This window comes from Ambystoma mexicanum, chromosome 2p, assembly GCF_040938575.1.
Source record: "Ambystoma mexicanum isolate Mex_15411 chromosome 2p, UKY_AmexF1_1, whole genome shotgun sequence".
Lineage (NCBI taxonomy): Eukaryota > Metazoa > Chordata > Amphibia > Caudata > Ambystomatidae > Ambystoma > Ambystoma mexicanum.
Window position 1 is genome coordinate 26,195,766 of NC_090923.1, and position 20,865 is coordinate 26,216,630.

The window sequence follows — 20,865 nt, forward strand, 5'->3', positions numbered from 1 at the left end:
ATACTTTTGTTCTGTTGAGCTGCTCTACAAAACATTGACCACCTCTCTGAAATGCGTGAACAATTTGCCTCATGAACAAGCGTGCCACTGGGTGTGGGAGCCTACTCACTGCTTATGCCCATAATATTCATTACCACTGCCTGCTTGCCGAAGAGACATCAATACTTGTAATGCGCTTTCTGAGATGGATGACGCGGTCCTCCACCTTCGTCCTGAGCAGGCGCCATCTTTGTTTAACTAGGTGTGCCTGTCCTGGGTGACTTTTATTTTAGCCTATTGGTGTGTTGCCCTCAAGATATGTGTAGAGCTGATTGATAAAGGGATTTCCTTTGCAGATTAAAAAACAGGTCAAGTACTCATGGAGATAAACATTTCTGTACTTCATGTCTTCCATCTTGATGCCATCAGGGGCCGGTACAGCTCACTCATATATTCTAAACTCTTGATTGCTCCACATGGTTTCATCATATAGAGGTGGGAAATTGAACCTCTACTGAGATTCACCGCACAGCAAGAATATATAGCCAGTGAATAATACCGTGGGTAAAGGGATAAGTCATAAGGTGAGATGCTTGAACTGGGTTCGAGTTACAAGTACCCACATGGGCATCGCACTGACCAATGGAGGTGTTTTTGTGCCACTTACCTTCACATCCCTGACCATGTGAACCTTGAGGTACGCAGCCAGTTTGTCCCTGTGATCTTCATGGTACAAGTATTTCTGCCGGTCCTCAGAGAGGGCGCTGAATGCTGCATCCGTGGGCCACAGCATGGTGAAGGGCTTGTGGAGGGGGTCAGTCACCAAGGACAGCAGGTTAGCATCCTATATAAAGAAGACACTGATTAGTGCAGATGCACCCGGAATATGATCTAAGACAAGGATTAGTGCTTCTGGACCTACAACGTCGTAAATGTAGCATAAGACACTGGTCAGCAGTGCAGTGCAGCCCCTGTGGGCCTTGAATGGGGCATCAAGCAATCATTCTTTTGGTGTGTCTGGGAGTCTGGAATATGAGGGAAAACATATAGTTCATCGAACTCTTGACTATGATGAAAGACACTGATTAGAGTTGTATTGACCCAGAGAGTCTGGTATGTGAGAGAATACACACCATACATGGAAATCTTGAGTTTGATTCAAGGCAATGAGTATAGCTGTGTTTGCCCCGGGTGTCTAGAATATATGGGAAGACATACCGTCCATTGAACTCTTGGTTATAATGAAAGACAATGATCATAGCTATGTTGGACCTGGGAGTCTAGACTGTGAGGGAAGACATACTGTCCATGGAACTCTTGGTTATAATGAAAGACAATGATCATAGCTGTGTTGGCCCTGAAGTCTAGAACATGAGGGAAGACATACTGTCCATGGAACTCTTGGTTATAATGAAAGACAATGATTATAGCTGTGTTGGCCCTGGGAGTCTAGAACACGAGGGAAGACATAACGTCCATGGAACTCTTGGTTATAATGAAAGACAATTATTGTGTTGGCCCTGGGAGTCTGAAATTTGAGGGAAGACAGACTGTCCATTGAAATCTTTGGTATGATGGAAGCACTGGTTATAGCTGTGCTGGCCCCGGGAGTCTGGAACACGAGGGACGACATACCATCCATGGAACTCTTGGTCATGATGGAAGACAATAATTATAGCTGTGTTGGCCCTGGGAGTCTAGAACATGAGGGAAGACATACCGTCCATGGAACTGTTGATTATAATGAAAGACAATGATTATAGCTGTGTTGGCCCTGGTAGTCTAGAACACAAGGGAAGACATACTGTCAATGGAACTCTTGGTTATGATGGAAGACAATGATTATAGCTGTGTTCGCCCTTGGAGTCTAGAACACAAGGGAAGACATACTGTCCATGGAACTCTTGGTTATGATGGAAGACAATGATTATAGCTGTGCTTGCCCTAGGGGTCATGGGGACAGTATATATCGAGAGAAGGTCTGAAACCAAGAGCCAGGGCTGATGGAGATGAGGGGGTCAATGTGGACAAGGAGACAGTGCAGAACCTCTGGTGGTTTGGGATAGAACACATGAGGATCACATGGATTGAGAGGAGGTTTGCAACCAAGAGCAGGAGTGATCCAGGGGCGGCGGATAGTATTGACTGTCAGGACTCGAGCAGGTGAAGGTCTCATTATTACCTTAAGTAGTTTGCTGAATATCTTGTACCCGTAACTATTTGCAGCTTCAGTTACATTTTGCTGTAAAAGTAAAAACAAAAACATGTTGAAGTTGACTTATTTCTAGATTTTAACATCATTTGCAACATAAACACATGTGTGACTGGCTCCACCCACCATGTGGCTGCTGGGAGCGCATTTCAGCGAGACAGGCCATTAACGCGCCGTCTCTGTGAAATTACAAAAAAATTATAATTTCCATCCACGTTTGGTGGATGGAAATGTTAGTGTTTAACCCGTGGCTGTCGCACTTCAAAAACAAATCCTGGCAGGGGTAGAAATTACGCTGCCACTATTTTCCCCTCCCCCTGCTAGAAAACGCGCAAGCGGATTATAAAGTACATCCCATTTCAGAATTCGGGATGCACTTTAAAATGCTCAGAAAAGCCCTCCCTCTCGGCGCAAATGTGCAAAGGGGGAAAACTGCATCTGAATGAGCGCAGATGCTCTTTGTGAATAGGACAGACACTTTTCTAGCGCATCTCAATATCTGCGCAAATATTTTTTGAGAATCTGTCCCACAGCGTTCAGTGCAGGCTGGCCTACACGTTTAGTGCTTGCCTCTGAATAGGGTAAGCTTGCATGTCGCCAGTTCAAAGTCCTTAATTATTCTTAGGTCAATTAATTGAGTACCATTAAATTGAGTTATAAGAACAGAAATTAGTATTGTGCTTAGAAACAGGAGAAATGTGTGATGAAGTGCGATTTAAACACCTGATATTATCATTACTTGAACAACATACTATTTTAAGCCTACTGTGATGAGAGTCTTTCTGTGCTCACTTGGCGGTCACAGAAAAAGGCTTGTGAGTTCAGTTTCACTATCTTGGAACATGATGCCAGAAAAAGATCTACTTTGCCATTAAGCCTGTCCATTCCCCAAAGCCACTGCATCACCTAGTCTTCGCCTTCTCAGAGTCTCCAACTTTACCCCATATGTAGCAATTCCTAATAGCTGGCCATGGGTCAGGCATTTTGAACTTCAGTTTCTGTGAAGCCCAACACGACTGGATTTGGTGCCTTTTCATATGACCATCATGATGTTGTAATCCCATGCTTGCCAAAGCTTCGGAGCAGAAATGAGAGCAGGCCCCTAGATGCTCCTGTTCCCATGGGCCCGCCCTGCCCCTACTGCAATGGGAGATTGACCAGCCCGGATGCCTCTGCCAGCTTTCTTAGTCACCCTAGAAGTCCAATATATTTCTGGTGCCAGGAAAACGTGCAAAATGTTTAGGGTAATAAGGTACCACTGGTATGCTCCTCATCCGGGCCCGCAACCCGTTTGCCCAGGCTCACTGCTCTACCAGTTTCATGCCTGGACAGCAAAATATACTTATAATATGGTGCCCGTTACACGTTCTATGTCAGGTCTGCTCTCCAATGAGGATTTTCTCAGGAATATAACACATCACCACACGCATAAAACGTATGTGACCTATACCCCCCTCCCCCAGGTCCCACTTTCCAGGTTCTGCTCCATTCCTTTCTTCCTGCCACAGTTCTGCCTCCATGATGCCCCCAACGCCTAGGTTCTCCGCATGTGGCAATCACAGCCACATGTCTGCCCCAATTTGTCTCTCAGAACCAATATTCTGCCCATTTCACTCTGCCCATTGTTGCTCTTAATGCCAATGCGCTGCCACAGTTTCCTTATGCCACTCGCTGTACTTCAGTTTTGCCCCATGGTGGCTCTCAATGTTTGTGTGGGCCCCAAATGGTCCTCACTGCACAGTTCTGCCACATTGTCACTCTCTGTGGCCAAGTTATGCCTGAATATTTCCCTCAGTCCCATGCCCCGGCCCAATGTCACTCACATCCCTTCCAGTGTGCAGGTCCTGCACCATGTGGCCCTTACTGTTCACAGTCCCATGCCCTGCCCCAATGTCACTCACATCTCTTCCAGTGTGCAGGTCCTGCACCATGTGGCCCTTACTGCTCACAGTCCCATGTCCTGCCCCAATGTCACTCACATCCCTTCCAGTGTGCAGGTCCTGCACCATGTGGCCCTTACTGTTCACAGTCCCATGCCCTGCCCCAATGTCACTCACATCTCTTCCAGTGTGCAGGTCCTGCACCATGAGGCCCTTACTGTTCACAGTCCAATGTCCTGCCCCAATGTCACTCACATCCCTTCCAGTGTGCAGGTCCTGCACCATGTGGCCCTTAGTGTTCACAGTCCCATGCCCTGCCCCAATGTCACTCACATCTCTTCCAGTGTGCAGGTCCTGCACCATGTGGCCCTTAGTGTTCACAGTCCCATGTCCTGCCCCAATGTCACTCACATCCCTTCCAGTGTGCAGGTTCTGCACCATGTGGCCCTTACTGTTCAGCGTCCCATGCCCTGCCCCAATGTCACTCACATCTCTTCCAGTGTGCAAGTCCTGCACCATGTGGCCCTTACTGTTTACAGTCCCATGTCCTGCCCCAATGTCACTCCTAGTGCTACAGGCATGCTAGACATGCCTTCCAGTGTGCAGGTCCTGCACCATGTGTCCCTTACTGTTCACAGTCCAATGCCCCGCCCCAATGTCACTCACATCTCTTCCAGTGTGCAGGTCCTGCACCATGTGGCCCTTACTGTTCAGAGTCCCATGCCCTGCCCCAATGTCACTCACATCTCCTCCAGTGTGCAGGTTCTGCACCATGTGGCCCTTACTGTTTACAGTCCCATGCCCTGCCCCAATGTCACTCCAAGTGCTACAGGCCTGCTGCACATCTCTTCCGGTGTGCAGGTCCTGCACCATGTGGCCCTTACTGTTTACAGTCCCATGTCCTGCCCCAATATCACTCCTAGTGCTACAGGCATGCTAGACATCCCTTCCAGTGTGCAGGTCCTGTACCATGTGGCCCTTACTGTTCACAGTCCCATGCCCTGCCCCAATGTCACTCACATCTCTTCCAGTGTGCAGGTCCTGCACCATGTGGCCCTTACTGCTCACAGTCCCATGCCCTGCCCCAATGTTACTCACATCCCTTCCAGTGTGCAGGTCCTGCACTATGTGGCCCTTACTGTTCAGAATCCCATGCCCTGCCCCAATGTCACTCACATCTCTTCCAGTGTGCATGTTCTGCACCATGGAGCCCTTACTGTTACAGTCCCATGCCCTGCCCCAATGTCACTCACATCTCTTCCAGTGTGCATGTTCTGCACCATGTAGCCCTTACTGTTACAGTCCCATGCCCTGCCCCAATGTCACTCCTGGTGCTACAGGCCTGCTAGACATCTCTTCCAGTGTGCAGGTTCTGCATCACGTGACCCTTACTGTTCATAGTCCCATGCCCTGCCCCAATGTCACTCCTAGTGCTACAGGCCTGCTAGACATCTCTTCCTGTGTGCAGGTTCTGCACCACGTGGCCCTTACTGTTTACAGTCCCATGCCCTGCCCCAATGCCACACCTGGTGCTACAGGCCTGCTAGACATCTCTTCCTGTGTGCAGGTTCTGCACCACGTGGCCCTTACTGTTTACAGTCCCATGTCCTGCCCCAATGTCACTCATGGTGCTACAGGCCTGCTAGACATCTCTTCCAGTGTGCAGGTTCTGCACCATGTGGCCCTTACTGACAGAATTGCACCCCAAGGCCACTCTGTATGCTCAGGTTCAGTGGCAATGTGGATATTTGTGACCAGGTTCTGCCCCAATGCCTCCCCCAGGGTCCTAGTCCTGCACCATGTGGCTTTTGCTGTACCCTAAGGTTTCAGCAGAAGCAAATACACATGAAAACACGTTTTAAAAATTGCCTTTGCTCTGCCAGGTCTCTTTCTCTCTGCACCCTCATGTGCTCTATTGAATCTACAACTCAAAGATGCCATGAAAAGGTTCAAACCAAGAGTCCTCATTGCCTCCTATGGGCTGGTCGTTGCAAGAGTTAAATACTTGCTTGGATTTAAACATACAGATAATACTGTTTGCCACAGAGGTGAAATCTCTGCAATGGGGCCTTGGGAAATAAAAATCAGAGCCAAGTCTGTGGTTACAACACTTGGGTCTTTGGCCCATTGACATGAAGAGTAAGCAGAAACAAAATCAAAATGATTAGCTACTAAATGTAGCCCTCTCCTCTTCTTCCTACTCCTGATTTATTTGGATGGATTTCAGCGCTACTTATCTAGAGCAGGAGACCGGGTTAATCCCTAAGAGCTTTGCTTTCCCCAGGGCAGGAAACACAGAATGACCATGCACACAGCGTACACTTTCAAGGCCTACACCTACTGCAAGGGCAACAGGTCACTGTAACATTAGGAGGCAGCTTACCCTCAGTGTCAGTCAAGAGCTGGCAATAACCATTTAACTAAACTCAAAGACGCTTGACATATGTGCCCAACTGTCCACTGTTTTGCAGACCCCCTACCCACCACCACCAGTCCTTCGATTCTTCTTCATTGATCTGCTTTTAACCTAAGATTACTCCTTGAACGGGACCACATTCCTGGCACCTCTCTCTACACTGGGTACACATACTATACCTCAGCAACCTGGAGGGTGGTGTTCTGTGCCTCGAGGTCATATGGCTGCAGTACTCGATCAATAAAATGGATCACTCCGTTCTTGGCAATGAGGTCACTTGTGATTATTTTTGCTTCATCATTCAGGTACACCGCACCATCCTGAGCGTGAGGAAGAGAGAATGTTAGAAATAACAAAATGAAAACAGCTTCAAGGACTACATATTTCCATCTTGGGAATGTAACATTTTAGGGGATCTGGGTGCTCAAAATCAGATAAGCGCAGTTGATCTACCAAAGCTTGGGTCTGCAACCTGCAGATCTTCAATTCCCCAGATTCCTTACCATTGACTATGATGTTCAAGACTAGAAGGGTAGGGAAAGTCAGTTCAGGGTAGGATTATTTTTGGGATGAAATGAAAAGGGGAAAAGAGTTAAAAAGAGAAGCAACACAGAAAAGATAACACATTTTTCTCAAGAGTCAGTGGAGGAGATGCTGATGCATGTTGAGTGCAGAAGGCCTCTAGGCATCACGCAGAGGCTAGAAGGGGAACACGTAAAAGGGAATAAGTGATATTATAAATAGGAAAGACTAATTATGTTATGGGCATATGTTTTGCAGGTGTTCTGTGTGAGTCAAGCAGATAGAAGGAGAGATATCTATTTCACCTGGAATGTATTATTGTGTCCACTCGCCTTGCCCTGTGGGGCAAGAGGCATTACACAGCGCTTTTCAGAGATAAAAACAGAACAGATATACAGCGAGGGATAGGATACAGAGGGACACAGAGGAGGGATACAGCGGTACAGGTTGGCAGGGAGGAGAGGGTTGGATGGCATCTAGTGTGTCAGGAGGCGCAGGGGCGATGTGATGGCCTAGCTGTTGAGGAGAAGAGTCTTGAGTTATTTTCGGAATTGCAGGAGCGTGGGCGCAAGTCTGATTCTGATGGGGAGGAGGTTCTATAGTCTTGAGGCATAGGCAGAGAAGGCGTGTTTTTTGGTCCTTTCGTGTTTGCAGTGGCATGTTTCCTGGCTTCTTAAGGTGCACTGTCCACTGGAGATGCTAAGTTTCTCTGCAAGGTAGCTGGCTGACCTGAGGGCGACTGCCTTATAGATGATGCAGCAGGACTTGAAGGTGATTCTTGCGTGGAGTCACAGTCTCCCACTCTCCGCACCCATCTATATTGCTTCATCTAACTTTGCCTGTTTCCCCTCTCAATAAGACCCTCTGTGTGCGCCTCTCTGTCTGTCTCACATTCTCTCTTGCTTCTCCTTCCCGCTATATTCCTCTCACAGGGGAGTATGGTGCTGTCTTGGTGGAAACCGCACAAGGGAAAGTGAAGAAATAATTGAAGTCTGCATGGAAAGTTTTACGAGGATAGATGCTGAAACTGTAACATGAAATGTAGTATAACAAAATGTCATTGTTACGCTGACACAATACCACCCCCCAAATGTAAACCACACCAGTCCCAATTGCATTCTAGCCCCCAATGAGAATGAACACTTTCGCATCTTTTTGTCGACATCTCTCAATGGTGGGCCCATCCAGGACGTGTTGCTGTGAAATGTGCTCCCAGCACCAATGTGGGTACTGGGTGTCTGCTGCACATGCGTGCCAGGAGCGTGTAAGCAAGGGGGTGGGCTTGCACATTATTTGTGCTGCTGCCCCGCTCCCTAGAAATTCCCAGGTCACATGTATGAATAAGGATCCGTTGCAGCATTTCTCAAAGTCATGAGAGTAAATCATGTTCATCCTCTGTACATTTTATCAATTGTTGTACTTTTGGGAATTTGGTCCCCAGTCTCCAAAGAAGAACTGGGGAAGGAAAGCCGGTGGGTGTGGTAGGAGGGTGTGAGGGCACTGGCATGGAATGAGCACCACATGTACACTGGGCTTTCCTTTGCCTGTTGTGTGTTTATCTGGTGCCCCAGAAATATGCTACGCTCTCTGCACCAGGGTGTGTAGGAAGATGGACCAATACTCAAATTTCCTGTGATTTGAGCTTTCATGAGTAGTGTGAGTGCAATGTAGGGTTCACAATTGTTTCTTTGGGCGATGCTGTGCTTAGCACTTGGAATAAAAGGAGCCCGTCTGATAATCTTTACAAAATAAATAAAATAAATACAAATTTACTCACCTACATGCAGGTCTCCTGGGCTTCCCAGCTTATACATTCCATCCATACATACGTATATAACTCTGCACCGGCAGTGAATGTGACTCCCTCCCTCAAGCCGGGACCCATGGGTAGGGTGCATGCAGGAGGAGGCAGTGACGGAAGTCCATCATGATACTGCCTATCATTTTATTTCCTTTCTTTCCCCTTCTCCCAGAGCAAACCTGTGCGCTGTGGGCTGTTGCTGGCCTGTATCTGAAGACACATGGACCCAGAGCAGTATTCATTGGGCCTCATTACAGTTTCGCCGGTCTGGTAAAATTGCCGGCAATTTTAATGGACTGGCAAAACACATGTATGCCGGCGGGGACACTGATTTAGTTCCGGCCAAGAACTGGAGGTAAATCAGGCCCCTTATGGAAATTAAATGCCGGAATTACCGGACGTCCTGAAAGTCAATATTGCCCCACCCCACTATCCCAGCAATAGATTATCTACAGCATACAGTGGACATCAGAGAACAGATTTAAATCTGGCCCATTGGCTTCCAAACTCATGCAACAGAGCTAAAGGCACGCGCATTCACATGATGCGCACCTGAACAAAGGTTTCATTGCAATCCTGGTCACTGAGACAGGCTAGATTAAATTAGTAAAGCATACATGTATGTCAGTTAACAGTGACATTGATTAAAGATGTCACAAAACATTTGAAATCCACATATAAGAGCAATCTTATGATAAAAACCAGGTCTGGCGACGAGTACGAGATTTGTGTTCAAACACTGGAAATCCACTAAAACAGAAGAGCTTGGTAAACCAGCCTCCATGGCAATCCACAAAGACGGAAGAGCTTGGTAAATTAGCCTCCACTGGAAATCTACTAAGACGGAAGAGCTTGGTAAATTAGCCTCCACTGGAAATCTACAAAGAAGGAAGAGCTTGGTAAACTAGCCTCCATGGAAAGGAGGATAAAGACGGAAGAGCTTGGTAAGCCAGCCTCCACTGAAAGGAGGATAAAGAGTCTGAGAAATGGCGAGAAAAGACATTTGAGACACGTGGCACAATTTTCTATAACTTTGCACAGACTAAGTGCAGACCAACAGCTGACACTTGACAGTATAGGGTACATAGCTATTAACTAATCGGTTGTACTGGGTATCTGAGGGGCGTTAGATTGGGGGAGCAGGGTGCAACCGCGCTTGATAATGATGTCATATTTATGTACAGGGTATATCGATATATGAACAAACACTGACTCATAGTTTGAGTCTATCTTGCTGGTATTGCTGGTGCCGGTTATTAAGTCAATCCCCTCCATGGAGTCCTATGGGTTCCATGTGTTATAATCGTTGCACAAATGGCAGTGAACACAAAATATCGCGGCAAAAAGGCTGTGGTTTTGCTGCCGCAATCCATGTTAAGGATGCGGGGGACACCCTCGCAACCCTTGGACCCATTATACTATTTAAGGCAAGCGGGAGACACCCCCGCAAGCCCCGCTCCCCTTAAATGGTGTAATGGAGTACACCTTTAAAGTGGGAAACCACAGCATTTTTGCCGCAATTCTTTGTAAAGGCGACATTTTTGCCACGATTTTATCACTGCATACCCTTCTATGGGACTCCATGAACTGCAGATTTACCGCCCTTTCCGCTGCCTGTAATATCCCAGTAATTCCGGGATGTCAGGCAGCGGAAACATTACAGGCAGTTTGCAGGTATCCCACCAGAATTGCCGGCGGGATACTGGCAAACGGCATTAAATCTGGCCCATCCCTGCCCATTTCCTATGCCCATCATCCCTTCCCCTCTCAGACCTTTTCAAAATCTCGGAGAAAGGACCGGTTTGGTATTATCAGAAAGTCTGCAACCCACAAGGGGTTCTTCGATGAAAATGATGTGCCTATTGTATAATGTATGGGTGTGTGTGTATGTGTGCGTGTGTGTTGGCCTGCCCTAGAAATAGACGCTGTGAGGAATCTCTGTAGGGTAGCTTTAAACAATTGAATGCCGCTGCCCTTGCTGTATTTGGGAGGGGCACTGCCTTCAGAGCAGCCAGTACCTTTTAAGAGCTAATCTTCCCCCAAAAAGAAGAAAAGGAAAGGGAAAAGGTGTAGAGGTTGGTGCTAGGCCAGTGACGTGTATCATTTTACTTTACAGAGTTTTATGACGACAACTCCCATCAGCTTTAGTCAGCATAGTCAATGGTGTGCGGTCATGGGAGTCGAGGTCCAAAACATCTGGAAATCCATTGGTTGAGGACACCTGCATTAGGCTGATGTGAGGGAGGATGAAATGTGCACATGCAGGCTCTGAAATTCCTGAATGTGAAAAGTGTGGAGCCCAGCTTGAAGTAGCCAGTAGAACCCCCTCTTATCGAAGCAACCTCTCGTTTTCTTTCTAAGATGTATTCCCGTTCCGATTGAATGAAACTCTGGGAGTAGGGCAGGAAGGCCTTGAGTCAGACAAGCTCAGAAGATGATGGTTGGACTTACCAGATGAGCGTGATGAAGAGCGGTAGGACAGGAAAGCCTTGAGTGAGACAAGCTCAGAAGATGATGGTTGGACTTACCAGATGAGCGTGATGAAGAGCCGTAGAACAGGAAGGCCTTGAGTCAGACAAGCTCAGAAGATGATGGTTGGACTTACCAGATGAGCGTGATGAAGAGCCGTAGGACAGGAAGGCCTTGAGTCAGACAAGCTCAGAAGATGATGGCTGGACTTACCAGATGAGCGTGATGAAGAGCGGTAGGACAGGAAGGCCTTCAGTCAGACAACCTCAGAAGATCATGGTTGAACTTACCAGATGAGCGTGAAGAAGAGCGGTAGGACAGGAAGGCCTTGAGTCAGACAAGCTTAGAAGATGATGGTTGGATTTACCAGAGGAGTGTGATGAAGAGCGGTAGGGCAGGAAGGCCTTGAGTCAGACAAGCTCAGAAGATGATGGTTGGACTTACGATATGAGCGTGATGAAGAGCAGTAGGACAGGAAGGCCTTGAGTCAGACAAGCTCAGAAGATGATGATTGAACATACCAGAGGAACGTGATGAATAGCGGTAGGACAGGAAGGTCTTGAGTCCGACAAGCTCAGAAGATGATGGTTGGACTTACCAGATGAGCGTGATGAAGAGCGGTAGGGCAGAAAGGCCTTGAGTCAGACAAGCTCAGAAGATGATGGTTGGACTTACGAGATGAGCATGATGAAGAGCGGTAGGACAAGAATGCCTTGAGTCAGACAAGCTCAGAAGATGATGGTTGGACTTACCAGAGGAGCGTGATGAAGAGTGGTAAAACAGGAAGGCCTTGAGTCAGACAAGCTCAGAAGATGATGGTTGGACTTCGCAAATGAGCGTGATGAAGAGCGCTTCTGCTATGTTGCTCTTCAGAAGCAAGCTGTTAAACTTGGGCTACTGCTCAAGCCAACTAAAAAACACCCTGAACTCCTGCATGTCAAAGAAACGCCTCAGCTCTAAAAAGTGGCCAGGTTTGAGACTGGAAATAAAATTCCCCACTTCCTTTGCAGGAAATCCAAATATATTACAGCTTTTATCCAAGTTTACTGTTCATGATATGATAAGTCATTTGTAACGCGCCTGTACACACGTGTTTCGAGGCACTACGTATCATAAACAGGATACTTAAATTTCACTGTAACCACTTGACAAATATCCTAAATACATTGTGCCCCCTTCAGAAAATAGCACTCTGTGGCGCTCAGCAAGGAGGAATTGCATGAATAACCCTCTATCTGTGTTAAAGGGACCTAGGTCCTTGTCTTGGCAAACTGTAGGACAGAGGCGCTGAATAAGAGACACACAAGAAGATAAAGCGGGGACAGTGTCCCTTCCCTTGTTTAGCGACTGCAATGTGCGTACCATACTCTGTATTCATATTAATCATCACAGAGATATTACCTCTTTGACAGAAATGCTGAGGTTCCTTCCCATCAGGGTTGTGATGGAGCTTCGTGTCTGAAGGTCGCTGAGCAGCAATTGACGACATCCCACGGTGTGATAGAGGACCAGGTCTCTGATCAGGCCCTGGCCAGTCCATTCTCTGTACTGTAGAAGAGCCAAGGACACAGAGAATATATCATTACATTTCTACAGAAATCAGCAGGGCCAGTTCTATACAGGTAACAAGTGATGCGCTGTGACTGCTGCCGCAGGCCATCCTATGGATGAAAAGATGGCCCTAGTGTGCTGACACAATCCTTCCTGTCACTTTAGAAGACATGGAGCTGTATGAACTTAAAAAAAAACATTTAAAGCTTATTCTGCAAAAAATGGCATCTTTAAAGGACTGCAGTCCCCTACAAGTTCCTCAGCATGCTAACACGCAGACACACAGACACAGCCACAGACACACACACGCACGCAATTACTGCAGCAGTATTTGTGTTAATTCTGTCTCTGTATCGCTTACCACATTCTACTTAACTTTAAATGAGTTTCAGAATTTCCATTCAGACATAAAAGAAAACCTTGCAGCACAGAGGAGGGCAAAGATGTTTGCTCTCCTATGTAATTCCAAACTATATGCACCTGTCTAAGGCCTCCATCCCCATGTAACCGAATGTTTGCACCTGTTCAACTCTTGCAACCCCATGAACTGCACACAGTGAGGCTTATGGGATATGGGGGCACCTGCTCCCAAGCATCTTCTAGCTGAGATGGACTGAAGCACAAGCCACTGGGACAGTGGGAATCCAGACCCCAACTCAGTGAAGACTACACTGCACGGACACTGGGGGCCCCAGAGGGGTGAAAGGTTCGCCCAAAGGTGGGTGATGCAAAACAATAGAACACAACTAAGCAAGGCAAGGGAACATTAAAGTCCGGGAGCTGGAGTGCAAATCACAAGGTGTTGCATGTATGAGAACTAAACTAATCCAAGCAAGAGATGGACGCATTCTTGCAACTGGAGTGGGATACCTGAAGTGGTATTTCAATTATATATAAAGGCAGGTAAGAGAATTCTGCATTCTGGGAGTGGGAGTGGACATCCCCAAGTGTTCTGTGCATGAAGCAGAAGTTAAGCAGAGCAAGTCAGAGAGAATTGACATTCATTTCACTGAACTTTTCATGCACGAGAAAGACCAAATGATGACTTGTGCTATACAAGAACCTTTTACAAGAATACACCTCATCACAAATATAAATGCAGCATTCTTACAATTAAAATAATATCTCATTAAAGGTTCAATATCACTAAGCATTGTAATAGCATAATACAGATGCCCTCGGGCTGGATAGTACGCGTTACAAATAAACAAAAATACAAAAGAATCAAGGAGGAAGGACCAAATTCCATAACTGTAACACAAACATAGCCACTTCTGCTTGATTGGACTGGTAGCAGAAAGGTCAAGGGGCAGGGCATGGCTGAATGCTGCATTTGATGCTGCTCTGTTCTGCTAATGCTAAGGATTTTCATTATAATATAGAAGGTCACTGTAGATTTATAATCGTACAACATCAATACACATGCATAAATAGCACGCCTCCCACAGACCATGTGCATAAATGGCACGCCTCCCACAGACCTTGTGAATAAATGGCATGCCTCCCGCAGACCATGTGCATAAATGGCACACCTCCCACAGACCATGTGCATAACTGTCATGCCTCCTACAGACCTTGCGCATAAATGGCACGCTTCCCACAGACCATGTGCATAAATGGAACACTTCCCATAGACCATGTACATAAATGGCACGCCTCCCACAGACCTTGTGAATAAATGGCATGCCTCCCGCAGACCATGTGCATAAATGGCACACCTCCCACAGACCATGTGCATAACTGTCATGCCTCCTACAGACCTTGCGCATAAATGGCACGCCTCCCACAGACCATGTGCATAAATGGCACGCCTCCAACAGACATTGCGCATACATGGCACGCCTCCAACAGACATTGTGCATAAAGGGCAGGCCTCCCACAGACCATGTGCATAAATGGCACACCTCCCATAGACCTTGTGCATACATGGAACACCTCCTGCAGACCATGTACATAAATAGCATGCCTCCCACAGACTATATGTGTAAATGGCATGCCTCCCACCATCGGTGTACTTTTAGGGGGGAACAAGGGTGTTTGTCCCCCCCAACTTTAGTGGCACATCATCTTGTCTCCATTCATTTGGCAGGGGCACCTTTCCTTTAGATGTGATGTCCCCCCAACATTTTCAGCAAAGTTACTCCGCTGCCTCCCACAGACCTTGTGCATAAATGACATGCCTCCCAGAGACCATGTGCATACATGGCATGCCTCCTACAGAACTTGTGCATAAATGGCACGCCTCCAACAGACCTTGTGCATACATGGAACACCTCCCACAGACCATGTGAATAAATGGAACGCCTCCCACAGTCTATGTGCATAAATGGCACGCCTCCCACTGTCCTTGTGCATAAATTACACGCATCTCACAGACCTTGTGCATAAATGGCATGCCTCCCACACCTCCCACAGACCATGTGCATAAATGGCATGCCTCCCAAAGAACATGTGCATAAGTGACACACCTACCACAGACCTTGTGCATGAATGGCACGCCTCCCACTGTCCTTGTGCATAAATAGTACACCTCCCACAGACCATGTGCCTAAAGGGCACACTTCCCACAGAACATGTGCATACATGGCACGCCTCCCACAGACCTTGTGCATACATGGCACGCCTCCCACTGTCTTTGTGCATAAATGGCACCCCTCCAACAGACCATGTGCATAAATGGTACGCCTCCCACAGATCTTGTGCATAAATGGCACGCCTCCCACAGACCTTGGCAGCCGACGCGTTTGAATCAGAGCAGCAGGAATTTTGTATTTGGAGATTTGTCCCAGTTACTATTCATCTGACAACAGTCATATGGACTTTTGCGTGTCACCATCGGCCCTGATTTAATAAAGGCTCAGGTGAGCCGAAACATGTGTAATCACCAAGGAGAGGGCTAACTCTTTCATTCATTTTTTGATTGTACATTAAATCGTTTAACCTTCAACTGGTGCTGAGTCCTGGAGTCATCTCTTTTTTGTGAGTTTATTTATGGACGGTTAGGGCTTATTTTCCGTCCAAATCCAGTGACCCGCGACATTTTGGGAACTCAATGAATCAAGTAATGATTTCTCTGGCCAATTGACAGGGATTGTAAGGAGTCGCCTACCTGAGCAACTTGCAATTAAGCCCCGAAAATATCTTTTGAAACCTTGTGCATATATGGCACGCTTCCCACAGAGCATGTGCATAAATGGCACTGGTCCCACAGACCATGTGTATAAATGGCACGCCTCTCATAGACCATGTGCATAAATGGCTTGTCTCCCACAGACCTTGTTCATGAATGGCACGCCTCCAACATACCTTGTGCATAAATGGCACGTCTCTCATAGACCATGTGCATAAATGGCTTGTCTCCCACAGACCTTGTGCATGAATGACACGCCTCCAACAGACCTTGTGCATAAATGGCACGCCTCCCACAGACCGTGTGCATAAATGGCACACCTCCACAGACCATGTGCATAAATGGCACGCCTCCCACAGACCATGTGCATAAATGGCACACCCCCCCACAGAGCATGTTCTGTAAGGGTACAAGATTCTCTGTGTATTTCATGAGTGGTCCAAAAAAAGTATTTCTACGGATATGTAACTGTTCTATACTCTTTGATGGCCACTGCAGAATAAAGAATAATACAAATGCAAAAAAACCTTTGGAGAGAGGGCAGCATGGAAAGCATAGAGTAGAAAGGAGAAAGACATACACCAAACACCATTCCTCTTACCATCCTACCAGGAGAGCATTCCTCTGCATTCTCCATTAGGAACAAGTTACTTACCTGTAACTGTTGTTCTCCAGCATGGGGTCTGGCATGGATTCACATGCTCATGAACATTCCCCGTCGTCAGGCTGGGAATCCTCGGTAAAGAAAAAATCAGTATCAGTTTCGTTTCTGATCTGTCTTTCGTATTAGTAACCAATCACTGACCTCTGAGTCATACTGACCACAGCCAATGACTGCCCTCTACCTAAGCCCCGCCTCTGGCAGCCATCTTCAGATTTGGTAGCACGTGAAGTGGCAGTATGACCAAGTGAAGAGCCGCAGAGGGGTAGGCGGGAGGATTCGCATGTGAATCCATGCCAGACCCATGCTGGAGAACAACAGTTACAGGTAAGTAACTTGTTCCTTCTCCAGCATGGGATCTGGCATGGATTCACATGCTCATGAATAAAGAATACATAGCAGTACACACATGCACAACCACGGGAGGTGGCAAAGGCTCAACATTAAGCATTACATCAAACTCAACATTAAGCAATTCTTACCTCCTCACCAGGCTCACCTTAGGCGAACAGGTTGCGCAGCACTGCTTGGCCGACCCTGGACTCCTCCCTGGAATCCCGATCGACGCAGTAGAATTTCGTGAAGGTGTGCGTCGACCTCCACGTAGCAGCCCTGCAGATGTCCAGCAAGGGCACACCAGATAGGAATGCCGTGGTAGCTGCCATCGCTCTGGTGGAATGGGCTCTCGGACGGCCAGACATCGGTCGGTTTGCCAACCGATGACAGTACATGATACAGCCGGAGAGCCATCTGGAAATGGAAGTCTTCGAGAGAGCCTTCCCCTGATTGACAGGTCCAAAGTTCACAAAGAGTTGTGACGTCTTCCGAAAGCACTTTGTGCGGTCCACGTAGAACTTCAGCGCTCTAGCCACATCCAGCGAGTGCAAAGTCCTTTCAGCCGGCGACGAAGGCGACGGGAAGAAAACAGGCAACACCAAGGGTTCGTTGAGGTGAAATTCCGACGGCACCTTGGGCTTGAAGGAGGGGTGCCTCCTGAGCACTAACCTCGTGTCGTGAAAAGTCAAGTACGGGGACTTGCAGGAAAGGGCCTGGATCTCTCCCACCCGTCGTGCGGAGGTGATGGCCACAAGAAACGCTGTTTTCCACGACAAGAACTTCAACAGAGCCGAGTGCAGAGGCTCCAACGGAGGTCCCATGAGCTTGGTCAGCACCACGTTGAGCTCCCACGCCGGGGCCGGAGCCTTCACAGGCGGGAACGATCTGAACAGTCCCTTCATGAACTCTTTCACCAGACGATGAGACCACAAAGACGTCCGCCCCGTGGTTCTGGTGTATCGGGAGATCGCAGCAAGATAAATCTTGATGGACGCGTGCGCCAGTTCAGCTTTGGCCAGCGTCAGTAGGTACGGCAGTACTTGGGGAGCCGTAATACGTAGAGGGTTAATCTTCTGTGCGTGGCACCAGACAGAGAACCTCTTCCATTTGTGTCCGTAGCATTTAAGAGTTGAGGACGCCCTGGCCCTTGCAAGAACCTCTCTGCAGTCAGCCGGTATGTCGTATCCTCCAAACTCTAACGCTGCAGGAGCCAGGCCTGCAAGTTCAGCGACTTCAGGTCGTGATGGAGGATGGCGCCTCCTTCTCTGGAGAGAAGATCCGCGTCCACTGGCAGCTTGATTGACGGGGACGCTGAAAAGTCCAGAAGGTCCGGGAACCATATCTGCCTCGGCCACGCAGGTGCGACGAGTATCATCCTGCACCGTGACCTCTTGAGCTGGTTGATGAGCCGGATCAGCAATGGCAATGGAGGGAACGCGTATAGAAACAGGCCCTCCCAGGGGAACGAGAAAGCATCGCCCATGCTCCTCGGCTGGGGAAACCTGCTGGCGAACCTCTGGCACTTGGAGTTCGTCGCCGTCGCGAACAGATCGATCTGGGGTGTGCCCCACCGTCGGAAGAGGCGGTCCACTAGATCCTGTCGTAGTTCCCACTCGTGGCACGAGCGCAGCTCCCTGCTGAGTGAGTCGGCGATGGTGTTTTTTATCCCTGCTAGATGAAACGGCACCAGAAACATCCCTTGGGCGACGGCCCAATGCCATAGATCCTGCGCCTCCCTGGACAGGGATGGGGACCTGGTTCTGCCCTGTTTCCTGATGTAGAACATGGTGGTGGTGTTGTCGGTGAAGATCCTCACCACCTTGCCCTTGAGGGACGGAAGAAAGGACCTGAGGGCCCAAAACACTGCTCCAGGACGTTGATATGGAAGGACTTCTCCGTCGGGAGCCAAAGGCCTCTCGCGTGCAGATTTTCGGTGTGCGCTCCCCACCCTTCCAGGGAGGCATCCGTGGTCACTGTCTCCTGGTGGCCGGGGGTCTGGAAGTCCATGCCCGCCGCCAGATGCGCGCGGGTGCCCCACCACCGGATCGCTCATCGGAAACTCTCGTCGAGTGTGATCCTCTCCTCGAAGCTGCCGTCGTCTGGATCCAGCGCGCGTCCAGGAACTCCTGCAACGGGCGCATCCGGAGCCTGCACAGGCGGATGAGGTAAATGCAAGAAGACATCATTCCGAGGAGGGACTTGATGGACCTCACTCTGGCCGTGTCCCAACCAGCATCCGCTGCACCTTGCCCAAGATGGCCCTCATCCTTTCCTCCGACGGAGAGGCCAGAAGCGACACTGTGTCGAGCTTCGCTCCCAGAAACAGTGCGTCTTGCGCGGGCACCAGGTGGGACTTGGCGTAGTTTATGGAGAATCCCAGGTCCATGAGAAGTTGGACGGTCCTTGCTGTGTGCTCCACGGCGAGCTCCTTCGTCTTCGCTCGGATGAGCCAGTCGTCCAGGTAGGGGTAGACGTGGATCCCCTCTCGGCGCAGCTGCGCCACCACCGGTGCGAGGCACTTGGTGAACACCCTGGGTGCCGACCTCAGTCCGAAGGGAAGGGCTCTGAACTGGTAGTGACGCCCTTGGACCACGAACCTGAGAAACCTTTGGTGTCCCTTTAGGATGGGAATATGGAAGTAGGCATCCTCCAAATCCAACGACGACAGGAAATCACCCTCCTCCAGCTGACCCAGGACATGTTGGAGGGTGACCATCCGGAACTTCTGTGCCTTGATGAATTTGTTCAGTCGTCGTAGGTCCAGGATGGGACGCCATCCTCCCGTCTTCTTCTTCACGAGGAAGTATCTTGAGTAAACTCCGGAGCCCCGAAGCCTCTTTGGGACGAGCTCGATGGCGCCCTTCTTGAGCATCGCCTTTACCTCCAAGAGAAGTTGAGGGACGTGATGTTCTTTCCTGGCCACAGGGGGGACGCACGGGCACCTCTTTAGAAACTCGAGCACGTGACCTTGAGCTAGGGCTTCCAGCACCCAACGGTCGGTGGAGATGGACTCCCACACGCTGACGAAGCTCGCCAGCCTGCCTCCCACCGGGGTGCTTCGGTGGGGGCCCGACCCCACGGCCGGTTCAGTCCTGCTTCGACGAGGCTTTGCCGCCTTGTCCTCCTTGGCGACGACGGCGGAGTCCGCCTGACTTGCCTCGTCCCCTGTAAGCTTCCTGCGACGACGAACGGGCCGCTTGACGGTAGGTGGAAAATCCGCCGCCGGAACCTTTGGAGGCACCCTGTTTGCCTCCGCCGCTCCGAAAGGGCGGCCGCCGTTGCTGGAGAACCCCAAGAGCCCGGGCCGTCTCTGTGTCTGCCTTGATGGCTTGAAGGGAATCGTCCACTGTTTTCCCGAACAGGTTGTTTCCGTCGAACGGCATGTCCAAGACTCTGGTCTGCACGTCCTGACGGAAGTCCGTAGCCTTGAGCCATCCACGCCGCCTAAGGCACACGCCGTTGCCCAACTGGCGAAATCCAGTGTCAGCGATGTCCGTCGCAATCGTGATGGCGTGGTCCGACGCCACCTCTCCTTCCTGCAAGTTCTCTAGGGCTTCAGCCCTCTTGTCGTCCGGTAGGAAGTCCAGAAGGGGGCCCAGTTTGAACCACAACTCCCTGTCGTAGCGGGCTACGATAGCCAAGGCGTTGGCCGCCTTAATCGTCGTCGCTGCAGACGAGATGACTCTGCGTCCCATCGTATCTAATTTTTTTCCCTCGTCGTCCGGCGGGGAGGTCAACGTAGAGGCCACGCCCCCCCCCCCGCTTTCTTCCTGGCCGCCGCGGAGACGACCGAGTCCGGGGTCGGCTGTGCCCGAAGGCACAAGGGGGCCGCGTCCGGGACCCGGTACTTCTTCTCGTACCGATCCCTTCTAGCCGGCGTCGTGGAGGGGTTCTTGAGGAGGGCGAGG

General features: G+C 49.3%; 1 protein-coding gene across 1 annotated transcript in view; it reads right to left on the reverse strand.

The window, feature by feature from the left end:
* The window catches only part of STAB1 (stabilin 1), a 1,160,316-nt gene that overhangs the window by 374,249 nt on the left and 765,202 nt on the right, over nucleotides 1–20,865 (reverse strand). The window contains exons 48-51 of the mRNA XM_069643183.1: nucleotides 12,681–12,827; nucleotides 6,667–6,807; nucleotides 2,162–2,221; nucleotides 647–823 (exon numbers count right to left, since the gene is read on the reverse strand). Of these exons, the coding sequence (XP_069499284.1) occupies nucleotides 647–823; nucleotides 2,162–2,221; nucleotides 6,667–6,807; nucleotides 12,681–12,827 (525 nt within the window). The remainder of the gene's footprint in view (nucleotides 1–646; nucleotides 824–2,161; nucleotides 2,222–6,666; nucleotides 6,808–12,680; nucleotides 12,828–20,865) is intronic.